Source organism: Schistocerca americana, chromosome 3 (genome assembly GCF_021461395.2).
Source record: "Schistocerca americana isolate TAMUIC-IGC-003095 chromosome 3, iqSchAmer2.1, whole genome shotgun sequence".
Taxonomy (NCBI): domain Eukaryota; kingdom Metazoa; phylum Arthropoda; class Insecta; order Orthoptera; family Acrididae; genus Schistocerca; species Schistocerca americana.
In genome coordinates, this window is record NC_060121.1 from 206,560,544 (window position 1) to 206,584,246 (window position 23,703).

A 23,703-nucleotide genomic window follows, 5' to 3' on the forward strand; every position below is an offset into this window, starting at 1 on the left:
TGGTAGGTGACTATGTTGGACTATAATATCTTTCTGACCACTTTTTTTAGTAAAGCAGAACCAAAAATATTGTATTTTGCCTATATACTTTTTCATTATATTTGCATATCTAATGAACAGCTGTTGTCTGGTGTAAAATTTTATTGGATCATTGTAGTGTGTAGAAGGATTTGCTGGTTAGAGAGGACAAAAGTAAAGGCCTGTGAAAAACAGACTATACAAAATAACATAAGAATATATTTATATGAATTTATCTTACTATACATTTTGTGACTCTGTATTGCTTTGTTTGTATTATTTTATCTACATATTGGTATGTTCCCCTTCCTTGAAATGATTTCACACAAATTTATAGTACATTTGAACAACATCCATACAATATTTATTGTCTCTGTATGGATAAATAAAATAAAGAAATAAAGTATTTGTAATCTAATAAATAATTTTTTAGATAGATTACCTGATAATAAGTAATTTTTCTGGTATTCTCATATTTATACCTTATGTATAACTATAGCCTTTAAATGATATTTATAGCTGAATACAAAATTTGTGTTAGTTTGAAAATCCACATCAAATTATATTTATTTGCAGGGTGTTAGTGGTGCCTATTGTGAATGTGATGACTTTTCCTGTGAGGTGGTTAATGGTAAGATATGTTCAGGCCATGGCAGTTGTAAATGTGGTACATGCATTTGTGTGTTGCCATGGACAGGAAAAGCATGCCAGTGTTACAATGACACTGATTTATGCAAATCACCAATAACTGGAAAAGAATGTTCAGGCAATGGTCACTGTGAGTGTGGCAAATGTGTGTGTAAGACCACAGATGGACTTCCATATTCGGGAGATTTTTGTGAAAAGGATCCCGTAAGTATGAGGAAGGATGGCAAATATATTTGGTGCTAATGTTAATGTTACTGTATGTGTTCATAGCCACTGCTCAAATTATTAATCATCTTGCTGGGGTTGGAAGCTCATGTCGCCAATTTTCCATGTTTGCAAGTTTTTCTTTTAGTTTTTTTTTCTTTAATTTTTTTAAATGTACCTTCTCCAAAACACAATGCCTGTTTCCTTTTTTATTCTTTACTCAAAAATGTTTCCACACCTATGTATCATCTTCAGTGATCCTTGTTTTACATCTGAAATGGCATTAATTTTTAAGTTAATGCAGTTTCGGAAATAAAAAAAATCTACTGAAATGGCACATAGGTTGTGATGAAGCAATCTGGGATATTTTTTACTTCCCCTCTTGTTTTGCCATCTGTTTCCTTAAAATTCATTTTTTTTCAATTTTAACTAATTAGCATTAATATACGTGAATATAATCTGCATTGTCATAAAAGAGATAGTTGGCCCTCAGTTTTAAAGAATATTACACCAGATCTAATTTGTAATTAGTTTTAGGCATGTGATTGACTTTCTAATTAATTTCAACTATCCCTAGTTAGTATCTTTTGTTACAGGGTGAAATCAATGATTGTTTTGTAACTTCAATTTTATTGTTGACATATAAACAAATATAAATTCTGTACTAATTATAAACATTTGGGGGAACAACTGATAGTAATCTTAAAGGATCTATTTGGCTCTATATGAAAACATGTTACCATAGCCAGCCCTTAATTAATTCCAAAGTAATTAACAGTTTTGTCAAAAGTATTGTTTGTGTAACCATATATGTTAATTTCATGATTTAAACAAATAATTCGGCCTAACTCTTGCAGTTGAAGAAACTGTTAAAAATATGCAATTTTTCAATATATTCAATTAATTTAATGAGTTAAGTTTTAATTGCAATTTCTGTAAATTTAACTTTAAACAATGTGTAGTTTCAGTACCTATTATTGTGATGATATGTAAGGGTCTGATTTTTGGTCATGAGACAGTCAGTCCACAGCCGAGTTTCAGATGAGGAACCTGTGTTGGTTAGAATGACAACAATGCATCAATTTAACAGTGAAATAAGTGTTACATTAGTAGGCCACGTGTTAAAGCAATGACAGTGACTGTTCAATTTATTTGAAAGACTGTGTGCTTAGGCTTTTACTGCTCATAGATGTTCAACTGTAAACTATTGTGGCAGTATGTGGATGTTCACCTGAAAACTATTAATGAGGCTTATGGAAACTTTAAACAATAGTGCACTGGCCGTATATTAAATGTGTATATTGGGGGTTGTGAAAAATGAAAGTAAGCTGCTGTGAAACACAACAGTGCCTCTGTCGGCTATATCATTTACAGTAGACAGTAGTTGCACTTACACCCCTAATTTTTCAGCCAGTACATTGACACCGGGGACAACCTATGAAATCAACAAAATATGCGAACCGCTGCAAGGTGTCAAAGCATGTTTTGTTGAAGAATACATAAATGAAAAACATTATATTTAGCTTAAGATGGTGTGTTTAAAAATCTGAAGCTGGAATTATCACTGTTAAAATCTATTGCTGTACTGGTACTTGCTGATTGATATAACCACTAACAACTATACATCTTTGTTTTATTTTATAGAAATTATTTTTAAATAGAAAGATAATGGTCAACATAAGACTCTTAATATTATCGAATAGCATATAGTTACAAAAGTTACACTTCTTAAATAACTTAGAGTATAAAAACTGTAAATGAAAGTGACCTGATTATCAACTGCATGTCATAGCTATGATAACTGGTATTTTATCACTGAAATTTGAAGAGATATTATATTACACCAACTAAACACGTCAGCAGCAATATGGATATTTATTATTCCTGTAAAAACTAATACTTCATTTTCTGACATAACTGTGCTTAAAGACATGATGTGTACAGGGGAATAAAATACTTGCAACTTCTCCCATGCAGACAGGCCACCAGAAATTAATGAAAGAAAACCTTGAATTAAAATTACCTGGTCATCCACGATGTCAATGGATCTGGGGTCAACATTCATCCTGCTCCCTCTAGAACACCCAGGTGTTGTGAAACATCAAGAAACCTTTGTCACAGTATAGAAAAGTAAAGATGTCAACACTGGCAAAGAAAAGGTTACAAACTTAATACAGGATAAACAAAAATTAAATGTAGGCCTTGGAACATTCTCTCACTTTATGTCCTCCAGTGCTGCGGTAGTGTTGAGTGAGGCACTAAATGTGAATGAGCTTGACACAGTAGCACTCCAAGACATAAGGCAACCAGGAGAGGATGTGGACAAACAAAAAAACCGAGTAACTCATTCTGCAACAGAGACAGAGATGGAAAAGAACTAACATCAAGTTGGATCATAGTGCCCAGTAGAATAAGGGCCAGAATCTTGGACATTAGAACACTAAATGAGGAAATCTATATGAGACTTGAAGGAAAGCTCAAAAATAAGGATGGTATCTCATTATGCAGCAACAGTCAATAAGTAGTAGTAGTTTCTATACCACCACTGAATCAATAAACAAAAGAACATCTTTGAATAAAACTCAAATCTTTTTCTGGAAAGTAAATGTGTAAGTAAGTTGTGAAGATTTAAGAAGGCCTTGCTTTGGACCCTACAGTCTTCATGACAACTCAAATGGTAATGGAACGAATGCGATTAATAATTCTAGTTACGGTCAAGAATCTGAGGGTAGGCAGCACCTACTTCACATAGAAAAACACTTATAAAATTACCTAATAATGGAAAATCCAGGATGGAATGGAACAATATTATGAAAAGGATAGTTGCTACTCACTATGTAGTGGAGGCACTGTATCACAGACAGGCACAACAAAAAGAAAAAGACAGTCACAAAATGAGTTTTCAGCCAAGAAGTCCTTTGTCAAGAATACACACACACACACACACCCACACACACACACACACACACACACACACACACACACACACACAGTGTTTCTGTTGTACCATCTGTGACTCAGCACCCCCACTGTATGGTGACTAGTAACTATCCTTTTCATAATATTGTTATAAAATTACCTAGTATTCATGTGGCCAAACAACTCAAACCTAAATCACTTTCTGGTAGCTACCATACATAAAAGCAGAGTAGAATAAGAATATGAGGTGCAGCAGATATGAGGTGTAGTAGTGGGTTCAAATTATTTTCTGCCATCGGCACATCCAGAAGAATTGACCAATGGACTGAAGAATAAGAATACTGGATTTAATGCAAATGTTGATTTGTTGGATGAGAACGCCATTAAACAATGATTCTCAGTAAAAATGCACAATATTTTTGCTATGTAATGACTGCTATATGTGGGAAGAGGATATAACAGACTTGTGATCATACCTCAAGGAAGGAATCCTGGGAATAAGTAGTAAGCTATTAAAGCCATCAAGAAGTGAACAGAAGTCTTGAAGTTGGTCAGATGCAGAGAAGCTGTTAGAATGATGAAATAAACGAAATAGAAATAGCTTACCAGCACAGGAGGTAAAAAAAGTGAAGGAATCAATATGACACAGCTGTTAGGTATGAAAGAGGAAGACCAAGCAGACAAAGAGAAACTCCCTCGAGCAATAAAACAAGAGGAGCTGACGAAGGTAGGACAACTGGGGACATAAGAAACTTCTTCAAAATTGCCATGAACTTCAAGAAATTGTACAGTGCAAAAACTGAATTGTTTCAAGACAAAACTGGAATGCTCAAAGTACATGAAAAAAGGTACTTCATGGTTGTAAAAAATATTTCAGTAACCTGTGGAATACTAAGACAACCACCACAACTCCCAGAAAAGAAAAGAGGAGTAAATTCAGAAAAAAAGTTGATAAGGGATGAAGTTGAACCAACACTGAAGGATATTATGAAAGTTTCGAAGAAAATGAAAAATGGAAAGACACCAGAAATTGACTGTAAGCAGACAGAGGTTGTAAAAGAAGGTGGAATATGAATGCTTGAAAAGTACATAAATGTGAAATAATTTGGGTGAAGGTCACAGTTAAAGTAGGCTCAAACATGGTAACTGGATGTCTCTACAGGCCCCCTGGCTCAGCAGCTGTTGTGGCAGAGCACCAGAAGGAAAATTTGGAAAATATTTTGAGTAGATTTCTCAACCATGTTATAGTTCTGGGTGGAGATTTTAATTTGCCGGATATGGACTGGGAGACTCAATGTTTATAATGGGTGGCAGGGACAAAGAATCCAGTGAAATCTTTTTAAATGCATTATCTGAAAACTACCTTGAGCAGTTAAACAGAGAACTGACTCGTGGCGATAACATATTAGACCTTCTGGTGACAAACAGACCCAAAATATTTGAAACAGTTAACGCAGAACAGGGAATTAGCGATCATAAAGCGGTTACTGCAGTGATGATTTCAGCCATAAATAGAAATATTAAAAAATGCAGGAAGATGTTCCTGTTTAGCAAAAGTGACAAAAAGCAGATTTCAGAGTACTTGATGACTCAACACAAAAGTTTTGTCTCAAGTACAGATAGTGTTGAGGATCAGTGGACAAAATTCAAAACTATCATACAATATGCGTTAGATGACTATGTGCCAAGCAAGATCGTAAGAGATGGAAAAGAGCACCTATGGTACAACAACTGAGTTAGAACACTGCTGCAGAAGCAAAGGGAACTTCACAGCAAACATAAACATAGCCATAGCCCTGCAGAAAACAAAAATTTCACGAAGCAAAATGTAATGTGAGTGGGGCTATGCAAGAGGCGTTCAATGAATTTGAAAGTAAAGTTCTATGTACTGACTTGGCAGAAAATCCTAAGAAATTCTGGTCTTATGTCAAAGTGGTAGGTGAATCAAAACAAAATGTCCAGATGCTCTGTGACCAAAATGGTACTGAAACAGAGGATGACAGGCTAAAGGCCGAAATACTAAATGTCTTTTTCCAAAGCTGTTTCACAGAGGAAGACTGCACTGTAGTTCCCTCACTAGATTGTCGCACAGATGACAAAATGGTAGATATCAAAATAGATGACAGAGGGATAGAGAAACAATTAAAATCACCCAAAAGAGGAAAGTCCGCTGGACCTGATGGGATACCAGTTTGATTTTACACAGAGTACGCGAAGGAACTTGCCCCCCCCCCCTTCTTGCAGCAGTGTACCGTAGGTCTCCAGAAGAGCATAGCGTTCCAAAGGATTGAAAAAGGGCACAGGTCATCCCCGTTTTTAAGAAGGGACGTCAAACAGATGTACAGAACTATAGACCTATATCTCTAATGTCGATCAGTTGTAGAATTTTGGAACACGTATTATGTTCGAGTACAATGACTTTTCTGGAGACTAGAAATCTACTCTGTAGGAATCAGCATAGGTTTCAAAAAAGACAATCGTGTGAAACCCAGCTCACACTATTCGTCCACGAGACTCAGAGGGCCATAGACACGGGTTCCCATGTAGATGCCGTGTTTCTTGACTTCCGCATGGCGATCGATACAATTCCCCACAGTCGTCTAATGAACAAAGTAAGAGCATATGGACTATCAGACCAGTTGTGTGATTGGATTGAGGAGTTCCTAGATAACAGAACGCAGCATGTCATTCTCAATGGAAAGAAGTCTTCCGAAGTAAGAGTAATTTCAGGTGTGCCGCAGGGGAGTGTCGTACAACCGTTGATATTTGCATTATATATAAATGACCTTGTGGATAACATTGGAAGTTCACTGAGGCTTTTTGCAGATGATGCTGTGGTATATCGAGAGGTTGTAACAATGGAAAATTGTACTGAAATGCAGGAGGATCTGCAAAGAATTGACGCATGGTGCAGGGAATGGCAATTCAATCTCAATGTAGACAAGGGTAATGTGCTGCGAATACATAGAAAGAAAGATCCTTTATCATTTAGCTACAATATAGCAGGTCAGCAACTGGAAGCAGTTAATTCCATAAATTATCTGGGAGTAGGCATTAGGAGTGATTTAAAATGGAATGATCATATAAAATTGATCGTCAGTAAAGCAGATGCCAGACTGAGATTCATTGGAAGAATCCTAAAGAAATGCAATCCGAAAACAAAGGCAGTAGGTTACATTACACTTGTTCGCCCACTGCTTGAATACTACTCACCAGTGTGGGATCCATACGAGATAGGGTTGATAGAGGAGGTAGAGAAGATCCAATGGAGAGCAGCGCGCTTCGTTACAGGATAATTTGGTAATTGCGAAAGCGTTATGGAGATGATAGATAAACTCCAGTGGAAGACTTTGCAGGAGAGACGCTCAGTAACTCGGTACAGGCTTTTGTTGAAGTTTTGAGAACATACCTTCACCGAGGAACCAAACAGTATATTGCTCCCTCCTACGTATATCTCTCAAAGAGACCATGAGGATAAAATCAGAGAGATTAGAGCCCACACAAAGGCATACCGACAATGTTTCTTTCAAAGAACAATACGAGACTGGAATAAAAGGGAGAACCGATAGAGGTACTGAAAATACCCTCCGCCACACACCACCAGGTGGCTTGCAGAGTATGGATGTAGATGTAGATGTAGATTGATAATTTGTATGTGGAGAATGGGAAAAAATCCTAATGGATGGAAAATATTGGTCATATGAACAATCCTCAAGAAAGCATCAGATGCACTAATTACAGAGTAATTGCACTTCTCAGTCTGGCTTATAAGATGTCAAGCTTACTAATATTGAAAAAAAAAAAGAAAAAAACACTCTTAGTTTCCAGTAAACGAGTTTTGAAGATGTAGGTCTGCAACTACATACTATAAGTCAAAAATCTGTGAAAAAGATGGAAAAATGAAAGAGTTACACATTGTTTCTTGATGACTTTCAAAGTGTATATTATAATATTAGAAGCAAACAGTTTGGAAAAAAATGGTGTGTGCTAAAGTAAAGTGAAGCTTATCCAGCTGATGTGGGTGTGTAGGTCTATAGGTGATGGTAAATGGTGAAATGTCTGACAGACTCAGTGTACATTCAGGAAACCAACAAGATGACAGGCTTTCTCTCCTCCTGTTTAATCTGATGCCAGAAAGAGCTTTGAAGGAGTGGAAAACTTGGGTATGAGCATTTGACTAGGCTGAACATAACTATTTGAATCTATGGTGGTGTTGTTTTACTTATAGGCCAGGGTGATCATAAAATGTTACTAAGAAAACTACAAAATTGTAGTGTTCAAAGCATAACTATTCCACGGACAAAATCATACCTTCACAATAGAAAACAGAAGATCACATTAGCAAGTGATACCAAAGGAATAAAACTTTAATTAAATTAGGTGCACTGGTAGCAACAGTGGCTTTACCCCAATTAGGCAGCTAGTCAGACTGTGTTTGGATGACATACTGGTATATAATTCCATGGTGCTTCAAGTTTATGGCAGAGTTCATCAGTCATAGTGGCTGGTTGCAGGTGATGTGCCACTTTTACACCATTGCATTACCAGGTTATTTTCAACTGATGATATATCTGGAGCATATGCTGGATAGGGAAATGGTCATCCTCTGTATCAAGTTAAGTCAGCACAGCACAACTCTTGCATTATCTTGTTGAAAGATAATATTAAGGAGACTCTGAAAATAGCCACTGGCCTTAACTCGTCAGAAATGTAAAACCAGCTGTGCAATTACCATATGCAAATCAGAGATGATCCTATTGTGTGGCACACTATACCATCATGCTAGGTGCTGGGCCCATATGATGAGAACAAATGCAGTCCAGCAATGTTCAGTCTCATAGAGACCTCCACACAAGGTAACCTCATGCTGTATGCACAACCATGACTCATCTGGAAAGATTATGTGGTACCACTTCTGCACCCCACAGTACTGTTGGGCACTCCTCTTCTGTCATACCTCTTTCTGCTGCCATGTCAAAGGAACCTGCAACAAGTTCATAATGGTCACAGTCCCTGGGGCTCCAGACATCTCCTGATTGAAGATACAGGATGTGGCTGTAAAACTCAGCATGACTACATCAACAGTCCTCTCAGGCACCATTCATGTGGGTTGCTGGGATCCAGCTTAGTGTTGAGTATGGCTTCTTGAACCCATTGATTCCATATCTACATGACAGTTTGCGAGATGCTGTCCAATGGGAAGAACCCATTGATTCCATGTCTATATGACAGTTTGCGAGGTGCTGTCCAATGGGAGCAGCAATATAGCAGAACAATAAACTGCAGTCTCTGCCACTGTTGAAGTCTGACTCATGCTGCTAAATGTTCTTATTGTTATATGAGGCCTACTACTATCTTGTCACAAACAACAAACATGCAAATGCAGTTTACAAACGAGAAACATGCTACAGATAGTAGGTAGATTATCTTTTTTCTGATTATTTTGTGCAGTTGTGCTGAAACACTAATCATTTATTTATCCAACCATTTAGTATATTTCATGCAACTTTGACATTATTGTATGTTGTCTTTAAAGGTATTGCAATTTTAATGGGAAGCAGTGTACAAAAATGATGTACAAAAGACTCTGGAGAACTCATCAAAAACTGTGATTTTTGCTGATGGTACTATACAGGGGTCTTTCTCATTTTCCTTCACAGGTTTGGCATGTTATTCTGAATTCAGCAATGTTGTGGTACAAGGTGGCCAGATGCCCTTCTTGTTGCCACTTCTTAACCCACAGGATGGAATTTGTGTATGCTATCTGTCTGCGTCTAGTGTTATCCCATGTGAAATGTGAGAACGTTTTCTAAATGTTTACAATCATGGGACATTGTTGCCAGCCCAGCATTCACCTAGATAGATGTGGAAAACTGGATGATACTAATATAGCGATAAAGGGGCCAAACACATCCATAACAGGCACACGCAGGAAAATGTTAAAAAATTTATAACAAATTGAGATGGCACCTACACACGGATGAGGCAACTAACAAGCACTTAGAAATCACTCTTAGTTGTTTGGCCTGTAGACAAAATTGTTAGCATATGGTGTATTTTTTTAAGCAATGCTGTCATTTGGTGTAATCAGAAGTGTGCAGTAAGACAGTTATGAACATCACACAGAAGCCCCTTCAGGGACTCTTAAATTTTTGCTTGTATACCAGTACATTAACTCCATGATAGTACTAGTCATCAGTAATAATACTAAATTTTGGATGAGGTGTGAAATTCAGAATTAGTAGAAAAATTTCTGCCAGCAGACATTTGGTGGAAACAGGAAACCCCCAGACATTTCAAAAGCAAGGTAAAAGAGCACCTTATTTGCCATTCCTTCTATGACTTACTAGAATTTACTAGAATATTGATCTCAGGGGATGTAAATTCTGTTAAGATAAATGCTCATATGAAACATATTTTAACTTCTACATCTACATCTACATTGATACTCCGCAAGCCACCCAACGGTGTGTGGCGGAGGGCACTTTACGTGCCACTGTCATTACCTCCCTTTCCTGTTCCAGTCGCGTATGGTTCACGGGAAGAACGACTGTCTGAAAGCCTCCGTGCGCGCTCTAATCTCTCTAATTTTACATTCGTGATCTCCTCAGGAGGTATAAGTAGGGGGAAGCAATATATTCGATACCTCATCCAGAAACGCACCCTCTCGAAACCTGGCGAGCAAGCTACACCGCGATGCAGAGCGCCTCTCTTGCAGAGTCTGCCACTTGAGTTTATTAAACATCTCCGTAACGCTATCACGGTTACCAAATAACCCTGTGATGAAACGCGCCGCTCTTCTTTGGATCTTCTCTATCTCCTCCGTCAGACCGATCTGGTACGGATCCCACACTGATGAGCAATACTCAAGTATAGGTCGAACGAGTGTTTTGTAAGCCACCTCCTTTGTTGATGGACTACATTTTCTAAGCACTCTCCCAATGAATCTCAACCTGGTACCCACCTTACCAACAATTAATTTTATATGATCATTCCACTTCAAATCGTTCCGCACGCATACTCCCAGATATTTTACAGAAGTAACTGCTACCAGTGTTTGTTCCGCTATCATATAATCATACAATAAAGGATCCTTCTTTCTATGTATTCGCAATACATTACATTTGTCTATGTTAAGGGTCAGTTGCCACTCCCTGCACCAAGTGCCTATCCACTGCAGATCTTCCTGCATTTCACTACAATTTTCTAATGCTGCAACTTCTCTGTATACTACAGCATCATCCGCGAAAAGCCGCATGGAACTTCCGACACTATCTACTAGGTCATTTATATATATTGTGAAAAGCAATGGTCCCATAACACTCCCCTGTGGCACGCCAGAGGTTACTTTAACGTCTGTAGACGTCTCTCCATTGATAACAACATGCTGTGTTCTGTTTGCTAAAAACTCTTCAATCCAGCCACACAGCTGGTCTGATATTCCGTAGGCTCTTACTTTGTTTATCAGGCGACAGTGCGGAACTGTATCGAACGCCTTCCGGAAGTCAAGAAAAATAGCATCTACCTGGGAGCCTGTATCTAATATTTTCTGGGTCTCATGAACAAATAAAGCGAGTTGGGTCTCACACGATCGCTGTTTCCGGAATCCATGTTGATTCCTACATAGTAGATTCTGGGTTTCCAGAAATGACATGATACGCGAGCAAAAAACATGTTCTAAAATTCTACAAGAGATCGACGTCAGAGATATAGGTCTATAGTTTTGCGCATCTGCTCGATGACCCTTCTTGAAGACTGGGACTATCTGTGCTCTTTTCCAATCATTTGGAACCCTCCGTTCCTCTAGAGACTTGCGGTACACGGCTGTTAGAAGGGGGGCGAGTTCTTTCGCGTACTCTGTGTAGAATCGAATTGGTATCCCGTCAGGTCCAGTGGACTTTCCTCTATTGAGTGATTCCAGTTGCTTTTCTATTCCTTGGACACTTATTTCGATGTCAGCCATTTTTTCGTTTGTGCGAGGATTTAGAGAAGGAACTGCAGTGCGGTCTTCCTCTGTGAAACAGCTTTGGAAAAAGGTGTTTAGTATTTCAGCTTTACGCGTGTCATCCTCTGTTTCAATGCCATCATCATCCCGTAGTGTCTGGATATGCTGTTTCGAGCCACTTACTGATTTAACGTAAGACCAGAACTTCCTAGGATTTTCTGTCAAGTCGGTACATAGAATTTTACTTTCGAATTAACCAGTATACAGATAGCTAACAGTGGCATCTCATAATAAATATGAAGTAATACATGAAAGGAGCAACTGAGTAGTGTAAGAAGTGAAACAGTAGATTTTTTTTTAAGAATAATTGATTTGCTTCTAACATAAATTTGTAAATGAAACTAGAATTAAATTCCATGTTAGTAGATGAGCACTACTAATAAATGGCTGTTAATATATTTCACAATGTAACCTGTAGTGACTGATTCTGCCATTTATGATATAACTTGACTCATTCTACCTCCCTGCCATCTCTCTTTTATGACAGATTTATGGGAGATGATGTGTAAATAAGTGATTGAATCCACAAGAGGTGTGACATCCATATGTACCAAGGTTGCAGGCAAGGGACTTTTGATATGTAAAGAGTGGTGTTTGTGCAAATGGAAGTATCATTGGTGACAGGTAGCTTTGATAATCACAGACATTTATATTGAACTTCCTGTATGGTCATGGTCAACAAAGGAAGGCAACTGGTTGAAATGAGGTGGACCAGATGAATCAGATTTCACGATGGGTGTTGAGTTGCTGAAAGAAAAATCTGAGGTTATTGTCCTTATTACAGGTCTACACTGAGATGACAAAAGTCATGGGACACCTACTAATATCATGTCGAACCTCCTTTTGCCCAGATTAATAAAGCAGCTCGACAGATGGACTCAGCAAGTTTTTGGAAGTTCCCTGCAGAAATATTGAGCCATGCTGCCTCTATAGTTGTCCATAATTGCGGCAATGTTCCAGTGCAGAATTTTGTGCACGAACTGACATCTCGATTATGTACCATAAATGTTTGATGGGATCTGGGTGACTAGACTGCAAATGTTAAGTGAAGTTCATCGCCACTGCATTGTCCAAGTTGAGAGATAATGTCCAAAATTAGGTATTCCTGGCACACTCTTGACAGTGTGGATCTCAGAATATTGAATTCCCTAATGATTTCTGAAATGGAATGTCCCATGCGTCTAGCTCCAACTACTAATCCACATTCAGAGTCTGTTAATTCCCACTGTGCAGCCATACTCGTATCAGAAAGTTTCTCACAGGAACCACCTGAGTCCAAATGACAGCTCCGTCAATGCACAGCTCTTTTATACCTTGTGTACATGATACTACCACCATCTGTAGATGTGCGTATTGCTATCCCATTGATTTTGTCACTCAGTGTATATCAAAAGGATGTTTAGAATTACACAAATGTAGCTTTGCAGTGTTGGTAGGAGCTGTAAGAAAATAAGATTCATCAGCCGTCTTTAGTTCGTCATTCCAGTTATAGTCTCAAGAGACGATTAATTGTTGATATTTAAATAATGGTAGGTATTAAGACTAAAACAGGAGCTGCACTAGCTTTTGGTCAAATCCAGGATGTATTATGTTAACTTATACATTAGAAACGTTATTGTAACTTTTTTTATCCTTGTAATATGAAAATTAGCATTCATGCAGTAGATCTGCACATGTATCAGAATACTTGTATACTGCTCTAAAAATAGGTTATTATCATCAAACATATATTTCAGGTTAGTGGTTCCAAATGTGATACTCTAAGGGATTGTGTTAAATGCATGGTTGACAATGAAGCAGTCAAGGATCAGTGTGTAAACTGCAACTTCACTTTCACACTGACAGAGAGTGTTGAAGGTATCACAATTTCCATATTTTAAAGTAAAATACAGACTTAAAATATCTATTGTCACTCACAATCTACTGTTTGTGTGTATTTCAGTCAATGAAGAAAAGAATGAGGTCCAGTGCTTCATAGAAGGTGAATGCAAACGTTCATTTGTGTACTACACAAATGAAATGAATGGAGAAGTAGTGGTACGAGCATCAAGGAATGAAATCTGTCCTCAGAGGGCCAACATAGCTTGTATGTACTGATCTCCACAACTTTAAAATTGCTCATTATTTCAATTATCTGACTGTTATCATGTGGAATAGTAGCTATGTAGATTTTTATTTCAACATGAAGTATGTCAGTGTGTGCAGCTTATATATCTACAAAATTGTATACACTGCTGTTAGGCATCCACATCTCCTCACAGGACATGAAAGTCTGAGGATTGCCCACTTTGTAAAACAGGATAAGCAGTGACCTGTGATAGATGTGACAACAGAGTTCAGTGATACTGTGGGCAGAAATGTTTTGGAGCACAATATCCAGTGCACATTGTTGAAAATGGTGCTGCACAGCAGATATGTAAATGTAAAATGTGATTTATTAATCTCATTACATACATTGTACAGATCATATGATGTGTTGTACAGGAGACACAGCAAGTTTAGCAAAAATATAATGTATAATGATTTACAGAAATTCTTTTTACACTATTTAAATAATAATGCCAATAAATACAACACTACAATATTTACTATAAATTAACAGTTTACCAAGTTCCTTTGTTGTACACAGACGACACTGCAATATTAGCTATAGATTTTTATTGTTCAGTGTCAGACTGTCTTCCATGAATTCTTCAATGGTGTAGTAACACTTCTCTATTAAAATAATTTGGAGTAAACTTTTCGGCAAACCAAGGTCCACTGTTAATATGTTTCTACCTTTTGATTTGTTATATACTTTTAGCCCCATGTACAGTGGTGTCTGAGCATAAAGCTTTAAGTGATGTAAAGGAAATTTGAAGCTTTCCTTGTGACTAGTACCATAGCTATGTGTTTCCAAATTGACCCAGTGCCATCATCAATGACAATTGCAGTGACTATGAGGTCTTTGAGATTGGGCTGTGGATCAATGGAAATGTGTCATTTGGTCAAATGAATCACATTTCTTGTTAACCCAGGTTGATGGTCTTGTTGAGTATGCCAATACACTAGCACAGTGTCTGTATTTGACAATGTCTGTAAAGTTCGATGCAATTTTTCTTTCAGACATGCATGCATGCATTGCAAAGCCAAGACAACCTGATGAGAAAATGAAATAAGTAACTCTCTGTGCAGGAATCACATAATTGTGTGAACATTATGGGAAGCAGACACTGAGATATATGGAAATTTGGGCCTGTTTGTGAAGCACGCCCAGATAGGGTTGGGTTGTTTCGGGGAGGAGACCAGACAGCGAGGTCATCGGTCTCATAAGATTAGGGAAAGATAGGGAAGGAAGTCGGCCATGCCTGTTCAAAGGAACCATCCCAGCATTTGCTTTGAGCAATTTAGGGAAATCACGGAAAACCTAAATCAGGATGCCCAGACGTGGGATTGAACCATCATTCTCCCAAATGCAAGTCCAGTGTGGTAGCCACTGCACCACCTCACTCGGTCATGCTCAGGTAGCTGAAGCAGGTGATCGCTCATGTAAATCAGGAAGCCTGGGTTTGAGTGCCAGTCCAGCACAAATTTTCATTTGTTTTCAGTAAATTGTATAGCTGTTGTGGTACCGTGAATACATCTAATGATTGAATATGGCTATCAATCCTCAACAATGTCTGTTCCTTTGGATACACATGCATTTCCGAAGAAACAATGCGTCAAACTTTACTGACACTGCCAAATACAGACACTGCACTAAAATATTTCATATAAACCTTTCATTGATCTTCATCTGTATTATTGTTAGGTCAATTTTTAGGTCATTTTTTGTAATTTGGAGTTCTCTTGTATCTTCCTGTAATCCATTTAATTTTGCTGTTACTACTCCACAGTTGTTCTATTATTCTCTTACTAACTCCATTTTCCGGTGTTCTGATCAAACGTCCAAAGAATGACATGTGTGTCTTCCTGACAGTGTTTATTACTGGTTCTATTTTTTTGCACACTGTCTCATTTGAAGCTAGTCTCCTATGGCTATTTACTTGATATTGTTTACTTAGGTATGTCCTAATTAATCTTCTTTTTATCTTCACTATTCTTTCAATTTCTGCTATATTAGCTATTTTGAAGATGGTTTCAGCTGCGTATGTTATTTCTGGCTTTGTGACTGTTTTATAATGTTTTAATTTTGTGTATGTGTTTTTGGTAATGTAATTTGCTTTGGGAATTATATGGTATGGTGTGGTAGCCCACCATACCATACGCATAAAGGAGGTTTTGATTTGGAATTGCAATGGTTTGGTTCAAAAATATGGGTGTCAAAAGAGAGCATTGCAGCAATGGACTTCTAATGGGATTCAGTGAAACTGTTGGGAGCTGAGTGCTGAACTGGTCAAGACTGGCCAGAATGTTATGGAATATTCCAGAAGGTTTGAAAATGTTCAGTTACATTATAGAATCTTCCACAATGTTTGAGAATGTTCTAGAATGTCCAGGCTTTTGAAAATGTTCTCAGATGTCCCATTATCCTGTTGTGGTGAGGATATGTTCCAGTGCAGAAGGGGTGATGGTGAGACATCTGTGTCAGTATATTTTTAGAAACTGATTAGTTGTATCAAGGAAAAGTGACAGTGATACACACCACCATGTTACATGCCACAATTGGGAGACCTCTAGCACCAAAAGGTTGCAAGTTGCATCAGGGAAATTGGAAATCAGATGAGTAATATTTATGATACGTAATAAATCAACCAACACTGAGAACAGAATGAAACAATTTAGAGGTGTTACTTTTCAGCACAATCTCATAGATAATCATATAACTTGTAGAATGAGTGGCTGATAATGAAAACTGTTAATTTTGTTTTGAATTTACAGAGATCACCAATTTCCTAGTTTGCCATATAGAGCTTGTTGAGGTCCTTAATACAAGAACATGGAAACCCATCCAAACTCTGGGCATGGCAGCAAAGTCTATGTGAAAATTGTTTCTCTGTATTCTATGTGGTTACGTAAACAACAGTTCAAATGATTTTTCTTTTATTTCTATTATTAACTGTTATTTACAGTAAGAAGCATCTTCTGGGAGGTAAGTGTTGTAATTCTGAGGTTGTTAAAGAGAGCTCTGCAAGATGTACACAACATTTTTACTGCTGAATTTTGTTGAATGAATATTCCCATTACTTTAGCTGCAACACCCCATAAGATATTTCTGTAAGTCAACAGGATGTCAAAATATGCAAAATAACGAAACACCCCAGTCTTCAGTACAACATACTGAGACATACTTAAGAGTGTAAAATGTATCCAGGTGAGGTTCTTCATTATTTTTAGATGTTAAATGAACGCATAGTGTCTGTTCTTTTGGACACGACTGAGAGAACATGCACCATACATTTACATAACTGATTTGCCTCAACTGATCATGAATTGACCACCTTCAGTGCAGATGCTCAATCACATTCAATCTCCTGTGAGAATCTCAAACTAGTGAGCATGGAGGACAAGGACAGAGACGGTGGCTAGGTGGTACTCGGTGGAAGTGTGAGTCAGCTGAGAGGGGTGCTGAAATAGTCTGTGCAATTGCAATAAACAGTGTCAGGATGGCACAGCGGATAACACAATTGCCTAGTAGGCAGGAGATCAAGGTTCAAGTCCTGGGCCGGCACATATCGTCACTCATTGCCACTAATTCCACATGAAGTCCCGATGCAGCTGACACCAATTATTCCTTCCCTTTCCTTTCTTCCCCCTCCATCTTCAACTTATATAATGTGTTCCACAAGAACATACACCATGCATTCACATAACTGATTCACCTCGATAGGCCATGAATCCACCACCTTCAGTGCGGATGCACAATTACATTCAATGTCGAGAGGGAGTCTCAAAGCAGCGAACATGGAGGGCATGGTCGGGGACCCAGGATTTGTTGCTTACTAGGCCGTTCCATTAACCACTGCACTATATGGACACAGTATTTATCGCAACTGTGCAGACTATCTCACCACGCCTTTCAGCTGACCTACGCACCCACCGAGTGCCACCTCAGTGGGTGTGTATGTCAGCTGAAAGGCGTGGTGAGATAGTCTGCACAGTTGCGATAAATACTGTGTCCATATAGTGCAGTGGTTAATGGAACGGCCTAGTAAGCGACAAATCCTGGGTTCAAGCCCCAGTCTGGTGCACATTTCACACATCACAACTGATGCTGCATAAAGTTCTGATGCAGCTGACATCAATAATTCCTTCCCTGTCCTTTCCCTTCTCCCCCTTCCACCTTCAATTTACATAAAATTTTCAGGTGTGTTGGCTCTATCTATCCTGCTGGTCCCCTAAAGAATTCTGCAAATGGTGGTTTATTTTTGAAATAGCAGGCTACTTTTATTTGTTTGGAACTATTTAATGTGACACTTTGTAAAAGAAAGGCTTAAACCATTGGCTGTGAATCATTTGCAGGTCTGTACAGTTACTGTATGGTCTGTCTGCTATGGTTGAATTTAAGCCCCTGATTAGTATGCTAATGTCATCACTGAACATGAACAGTAATTTAGTCATTGTGAAGTTCATTTATGTTGGCTAGGAACAAAAGGTTAGTATGTTAATGTCACCACTGAACATGAACAGTAATATAGTCATTGAGAAATTCATTTATGTTGGCTAGGAACAAAAGGGCTTCACTACAAAACTTTCTGGACTCCACATTTCAATTGTCCGCATTCTTAGTTTAGTTTTATTCATGTTATACAATTTCTCACTAGTACTTTTTGCTGTCCATCATTGACATACAACTGCATCCATGTAGATGTGTCTATCCACTACTTGACACCTCCTTTAAATGATGAGTCACGGTCTACATTCATCCCATTGTTTATATTCCACCCAGGATTTTCCATTATCTTATTAAACTTTAACAGCTGTTGGACTTCCACTCATTGGGAATGTGATTGGAAAATGAGGTGATGAAGAAACAATGGAGTTTATACCACCAATATAACTGTTGTTAAAGACAAGTTATCACAGCTGGATAAAGTTGGAAGAGAAAAAGAATCATGGCCTTGTTGAATGAATCATTTTGATGTGAAGCCTGCTTCCCTCCCCAGTGCCTCATAGAATGCGGACAAGTTACACAGCAGAAGGTGATCGATCCATCAGCTGGGACGCTAAGCTCATTACCCCAGCTGATGTTATACAAGGGGAGTAGGCCATGTTTCCACCCTTTCTCTTCTACCCGCTGTTACCATTGAAAATTCCACTACCACAACCATCACAGTCACCAAAAATAATAGTTACAGTTGAGATGCCGCTCTCACAATTCACCAAGGAAAGTTTCTCACTGGGTTGTGGGTAATGAACACTTTTCTGATTTAGATTGTTGCACTTTATATCTAAAAATTCCATAATACTGTACTTTATTATAGCACAGGAATGTAATGTAAGAATGTATGTTATATTTACAGCTAAAAAAAAAGAAATTAGAGCTGTTTTTAAATAGTGTATTATACATTTGATATTGTATCAGTTAATAGATTTTTTAACATTTACCTACGTGCCACATGTAAGCATACAATTTGAAATGGTTATTTCATTAAGACTGTGACAGTATTATTTTTAATTTTGCAGTCATATCTGGAATTTTTCTTGGAGCAGCTCTCCTGCTGGGAATCATATGTCTCATTATATGGAAGTTGCTGACCAACTATTATGATCAAGTGCAGTATGCAAAATTCGAAGAAGAAGCAAAAAGAGCCAGAATGAATGCAGTAAGCTATTTATGAGTTTTATATTTCAATTTTCTAATGTATTAGAAATATGTATCCCTAAGCATTTGTGGAAAAGTAAAATAAGACTACTTACCAATGGTACTATAATTCCATTGACATATATGGAAGGTGGCTGAATTTCAAGTTTTCAGAAACATCATCTCTTTCTTCAACAGCTAGAAATAGAGGAGGATAAACAGAAGGGACTTAACTTTCTCCAGCTGGTTTTTCTTCTCTTAAATTTCCTCTTGCATTAACATCTTTCATTTATAATTCTAGAATAATGACAAACTATTGTGGAAAAACAAATGTTCAGTCTGCAAGCCTGAAACTGTACTTCTTTTTTTGTCAGTAAATAACCTTTATATTTCATTTTACTTCAGAGAGATGTATTCATACATTCATATTTTCTTGGAAATTTGTTTTATATACTTTTATTTTTAATTTATTTGCTTTTTATATTGCATCCTGGTATCTGTGGCCTCTAAATTGTTTACCCATTTTTATCCAATACTGATGCCCTTTCCATAAAAAGAAAAGAACATATTACCCTATTCTATATAGAAAAGGCATTTACTTAACCACTTATTATTAAGTTGGTGCTTAAGTTTGTAACATTTTTGTTTTGCATGTTGGTGGTATTCTGGTTGGTATAGATTTATTTATTGATCATCATTTTCTATTTGTATTTCACTGTTACTATTTGAGTTTACATATTGTCATTTGAAGACAGTGAGTAGAGCTGTGGATGCTAGAAAATGGTATGTCAAGTGGAGAAATCGAAACAGTTCTGACATACTCCTTTGTTTAAGTTCAATATAGGGGTGACAGCAGTGGAGTCAGCCAGAAACATTTGCACCATGTATGAGGATAATGCCACTGGATAGAGCACAGCAAAAGACATTAGTGATTCAGCACATTCAGGAAAAACTTAAAGTCTTTGACGAAGATTGTTAAAATGCATTAAGCCACAATGACCCACATCAGTGTACTCAAGAACTGGCAAATGTGATAAACTGTGATCATCCCACAATCATGTGACGTTTGCATCCAATGGGGAAGGTTTAAAAATTGAATGTTTAGGTACCGCATGCTTGAAGCCAAAATCACATGTGCATCTCTGCTTGCTCGTTATCAATTGGCTCATGGACAACACTGACCATTCCTGTTCTGTACCATTGCTGGTGATGAAATATGATGTATTTATGCTAACATAAGGAATATAAAGAAATGGCTGAGGCAAAACAAAGCAGAAACCCCCCCTTACAAAGACCTGTGTGCATCCACAAAAGATAATGTTGTGCATGGTGTACTATGAACTGCTTCCCCAAGGTGTAACCATCACTACTGACATTTATTGTCAACATCTGAGATATCTTGCAGACACTGTCCAAGAACAATGACAAAGAAGACTGTGTGAAGCTACGCTACTCCATGGTAGTGCCCACCCCCACAAAAAATATTGTACAGGAATTGGATTGGGAAGTCACTCCGCACCCACTTTATTCACCTGGGCCTGCAGCCTCTGATTTTCATCTTTTCCACTCTCTATCAAACAGTCTTCAAGGAACTTCCTTTCTGAAAAAAAATTCACTCCAAAGTTGGCATGACATGCTCTTTGCTTCAAGACCCCGTGCTTTCTACAGTCACCGAATCAAAAATTTATCCCACCATTGGCAGAATCTTGTATGAAGGAGAATATACTATTGATGACAAAAGTCTCTGTTATGTATACTTGTTCTGTTCATTAAAATTATGGAAAGACACTATAAACTTATGCACCAACACAGTATATTGACTCCCCCCACCCAATCAAACACACATAATGCCAGCTGACAAAGGATCAGTTTTCTGATACTCAGTTCTTATCTCTGTAACTGCTTGTCTTTGGCATCCTTTTATAATCTGTTGTGTCCTAGCTACCTTTCTTCAGCATTTGAATGAATGAGATTTTCTCTGGAACAGTATTTCCTTTCATAGAGAAGATTCACTTCTTATTATATTTTCTTCTTTAATCCAACAATTGATTGCTTCTGTCTGATGTTTCATTGGCCTTTTCCATTTATTACTTTTGTCAAAGTTCTATGCTAGCTATATCTGAGCATTTATTTTTGTTTGATTTTTGTTCTTCGTTGTACTTTTTTACAGTTACAGTAGAAGGCAAGAGTTACCTTGTTGTAAAGAACAAATCTGTCTTAGAACATGATACACTATGATGGCAGATACAGATATGAGCAGAAGTTCCAAGGCATTTCTGTTTATATCTGTATCTGCCATCATGGTGTATCAGTGGAATTATTTTATTTCAGCTTACATTCTTACTTTTGCAGCTCCTTCCAGTATTGTGGTAATCAAATATTCTGGAATGTTAACTAACTCTTTAACAATAAGTAAAGCCATTAATAACCTTGATGGCTGGTGTGAATAGAGCAATGCTTTACTAACAATTATAATATTGGCTACCTTCCTCTGTCCTGTGAACCAACTTAATCATCAAGTTACTGGAGAGGACGTAAGACTTAACACTGAATCTGAAACAAAGTGTACCTTGGCAGCAGTGATTCCAAGTCAAGAAACAGGAAAAGATAGAGAACCAAGTAGGGATTAAATGCCAAACCTTTGCACCTGTAGCACTGAGCCTTTACATCATTTATCAATAAATCAACGGAACTGCATTAGTTAACAATTTTATCAATAAGCAATTCCCAATCTGTGTCAAATTTCTTGGCTGTTCAGAGTCAACATTACTTTGTTTCATTCTCTGATTACACATAGTATGTCTTGTCACAGAGAAGGAACTTTAGGGATGTGGAACACGTCAAGAAGTACATCACCAGAGAGAATCTTGTCTAGTGTCTCACCATAACTGAGGTTGCTTGAAAGACCAGGATAAATAATTTGTCATGGGACAGGTAGTGTCAAATGTAATGATAACTTTGACAACATTTCTTCTTCTTGCTCTTCCTCCTCCCTCTCTCTCTTTTCCTTCTAAAGTTTTTCTATAAAAAGTCTTAGTTATGTTTTCAGAGTTTCACCAGGAAGCTTTCTGAATTCAAAGATTTCCTCCAGACAGAACATAATAAGAATTGTTTCCAGCAACTGAGTATGTGACCTCTGTTACAAACTGAAAATAAGTACAATGTATTCAGTATTGTTACTACATATCTTTTATTTTTTAACTGTTATTCTATAGAATTAGTGAAGAATGTGAGTAGCTGAAAATTTTCATTGTGACAGTATTAACTGAATTATAGCTTGTTTGGTGTCCCTGTTCTGTAAGACCTTTTGTTTGCAGATGGAGAGTCCTCTCTACAAACCAGCAACATCAACCTACAGGAACCCACTGTACCATAAGCAGGCTGACAGTTAACTTACTCTACGGACTTTCAAGTTGACTGATCAAGAACCTGGAAAAAATATTGTGAATTTAAAATGCTTTGAAACCTCTTTTAAATAAAATCTATTGAATAAACATGTAACATACATTTGTGGATAACACAACATGGCAGTATTGAGATACATACTTTTAGCCATGTTCGATATTTTTTCTGTAAATGTGATGTATGCTTCTCATGTACAGTTATCGTAAGCTTGCAGAAAATACAATGTATACTGGTTTGTATTGTGTATAACAAAATTTTTCGAAACAAAATGTCATCCATTGTTTGTTTTATAAAGTTTTCTGTGTATCTGCTATTGGCCATTTTCGACTGTAGGGCCATTATCTACATTTTCAGCTACATCTACATGTCTTCTCTGCAATTCACATGTAAGTGACTGACAGAGGTGACTGAGCAACTTTCCACTGAGCAACTTTCCACTATTTCTCTACCATTCTACTCTCAAACAGTGTGTGGGAATAGCAAACACTTAAATCTTTCCGTGCAAGCTCTGACTTTTTGTATTTTGTTATGACAATCATTTCCCCAAAAGTGTGTGGGAAAAGCAAACACTTAAATCTTTGTGTGCGAGCTCTGATTTTTCGTATTTATTTATGACAATCATTTCCCCATAAGTAGATGGTGTCAACAAAATACTGACATTGAAGATTGAACGTACAGATATCCCTATGCATTATGCTGCAACAGATGTTGCACAGAGATATTCTGAATGTTTCTTGATGACTCTACAGTTGAAATTGGCCAATAGCAAATAAAAGGAAAA

General features: G+C 37.5%; 1 protein-coding gene across 1 annotated transcript in view; it reads left to right on the forward strand.

The window, feature by feature from the left end:
• LOC124605976 (integrin beta-PS-like) overlaps window positions 1–23,012 on the forward strand; it is a 183,033-nt gene extending 160,021 nt beyond the window's left edge. Inside the window, exons 10-14 of the mRNA XM_047137941.1 lie at window positions 595–870; window positions 13,531–13,651; window positions 13,737–13,880; window positions 19,400–19,539; window positions 22,835–23,012. Of these exons, the coding sequence (XP_046993897.1) occupies window positions 595–870; window positions 13,531–13,651; window positions 13,737–13,880; window positions 19,400–19,539; window positions 22,835–22,909 (756 nt within the window). The 3' untranslated portion in view covers window positions 22,910–23,012. The remainder of the gene's footprint in view (window positions 1–594; window positions 871–13,530; window positions 13,652–13,736; window positions 13,881–19,399; window positions 19,540–22,834) is intronic.
• The last annotated feature ends 691 nt before the right edge of the window (window positions 23,013–23,703 follow it).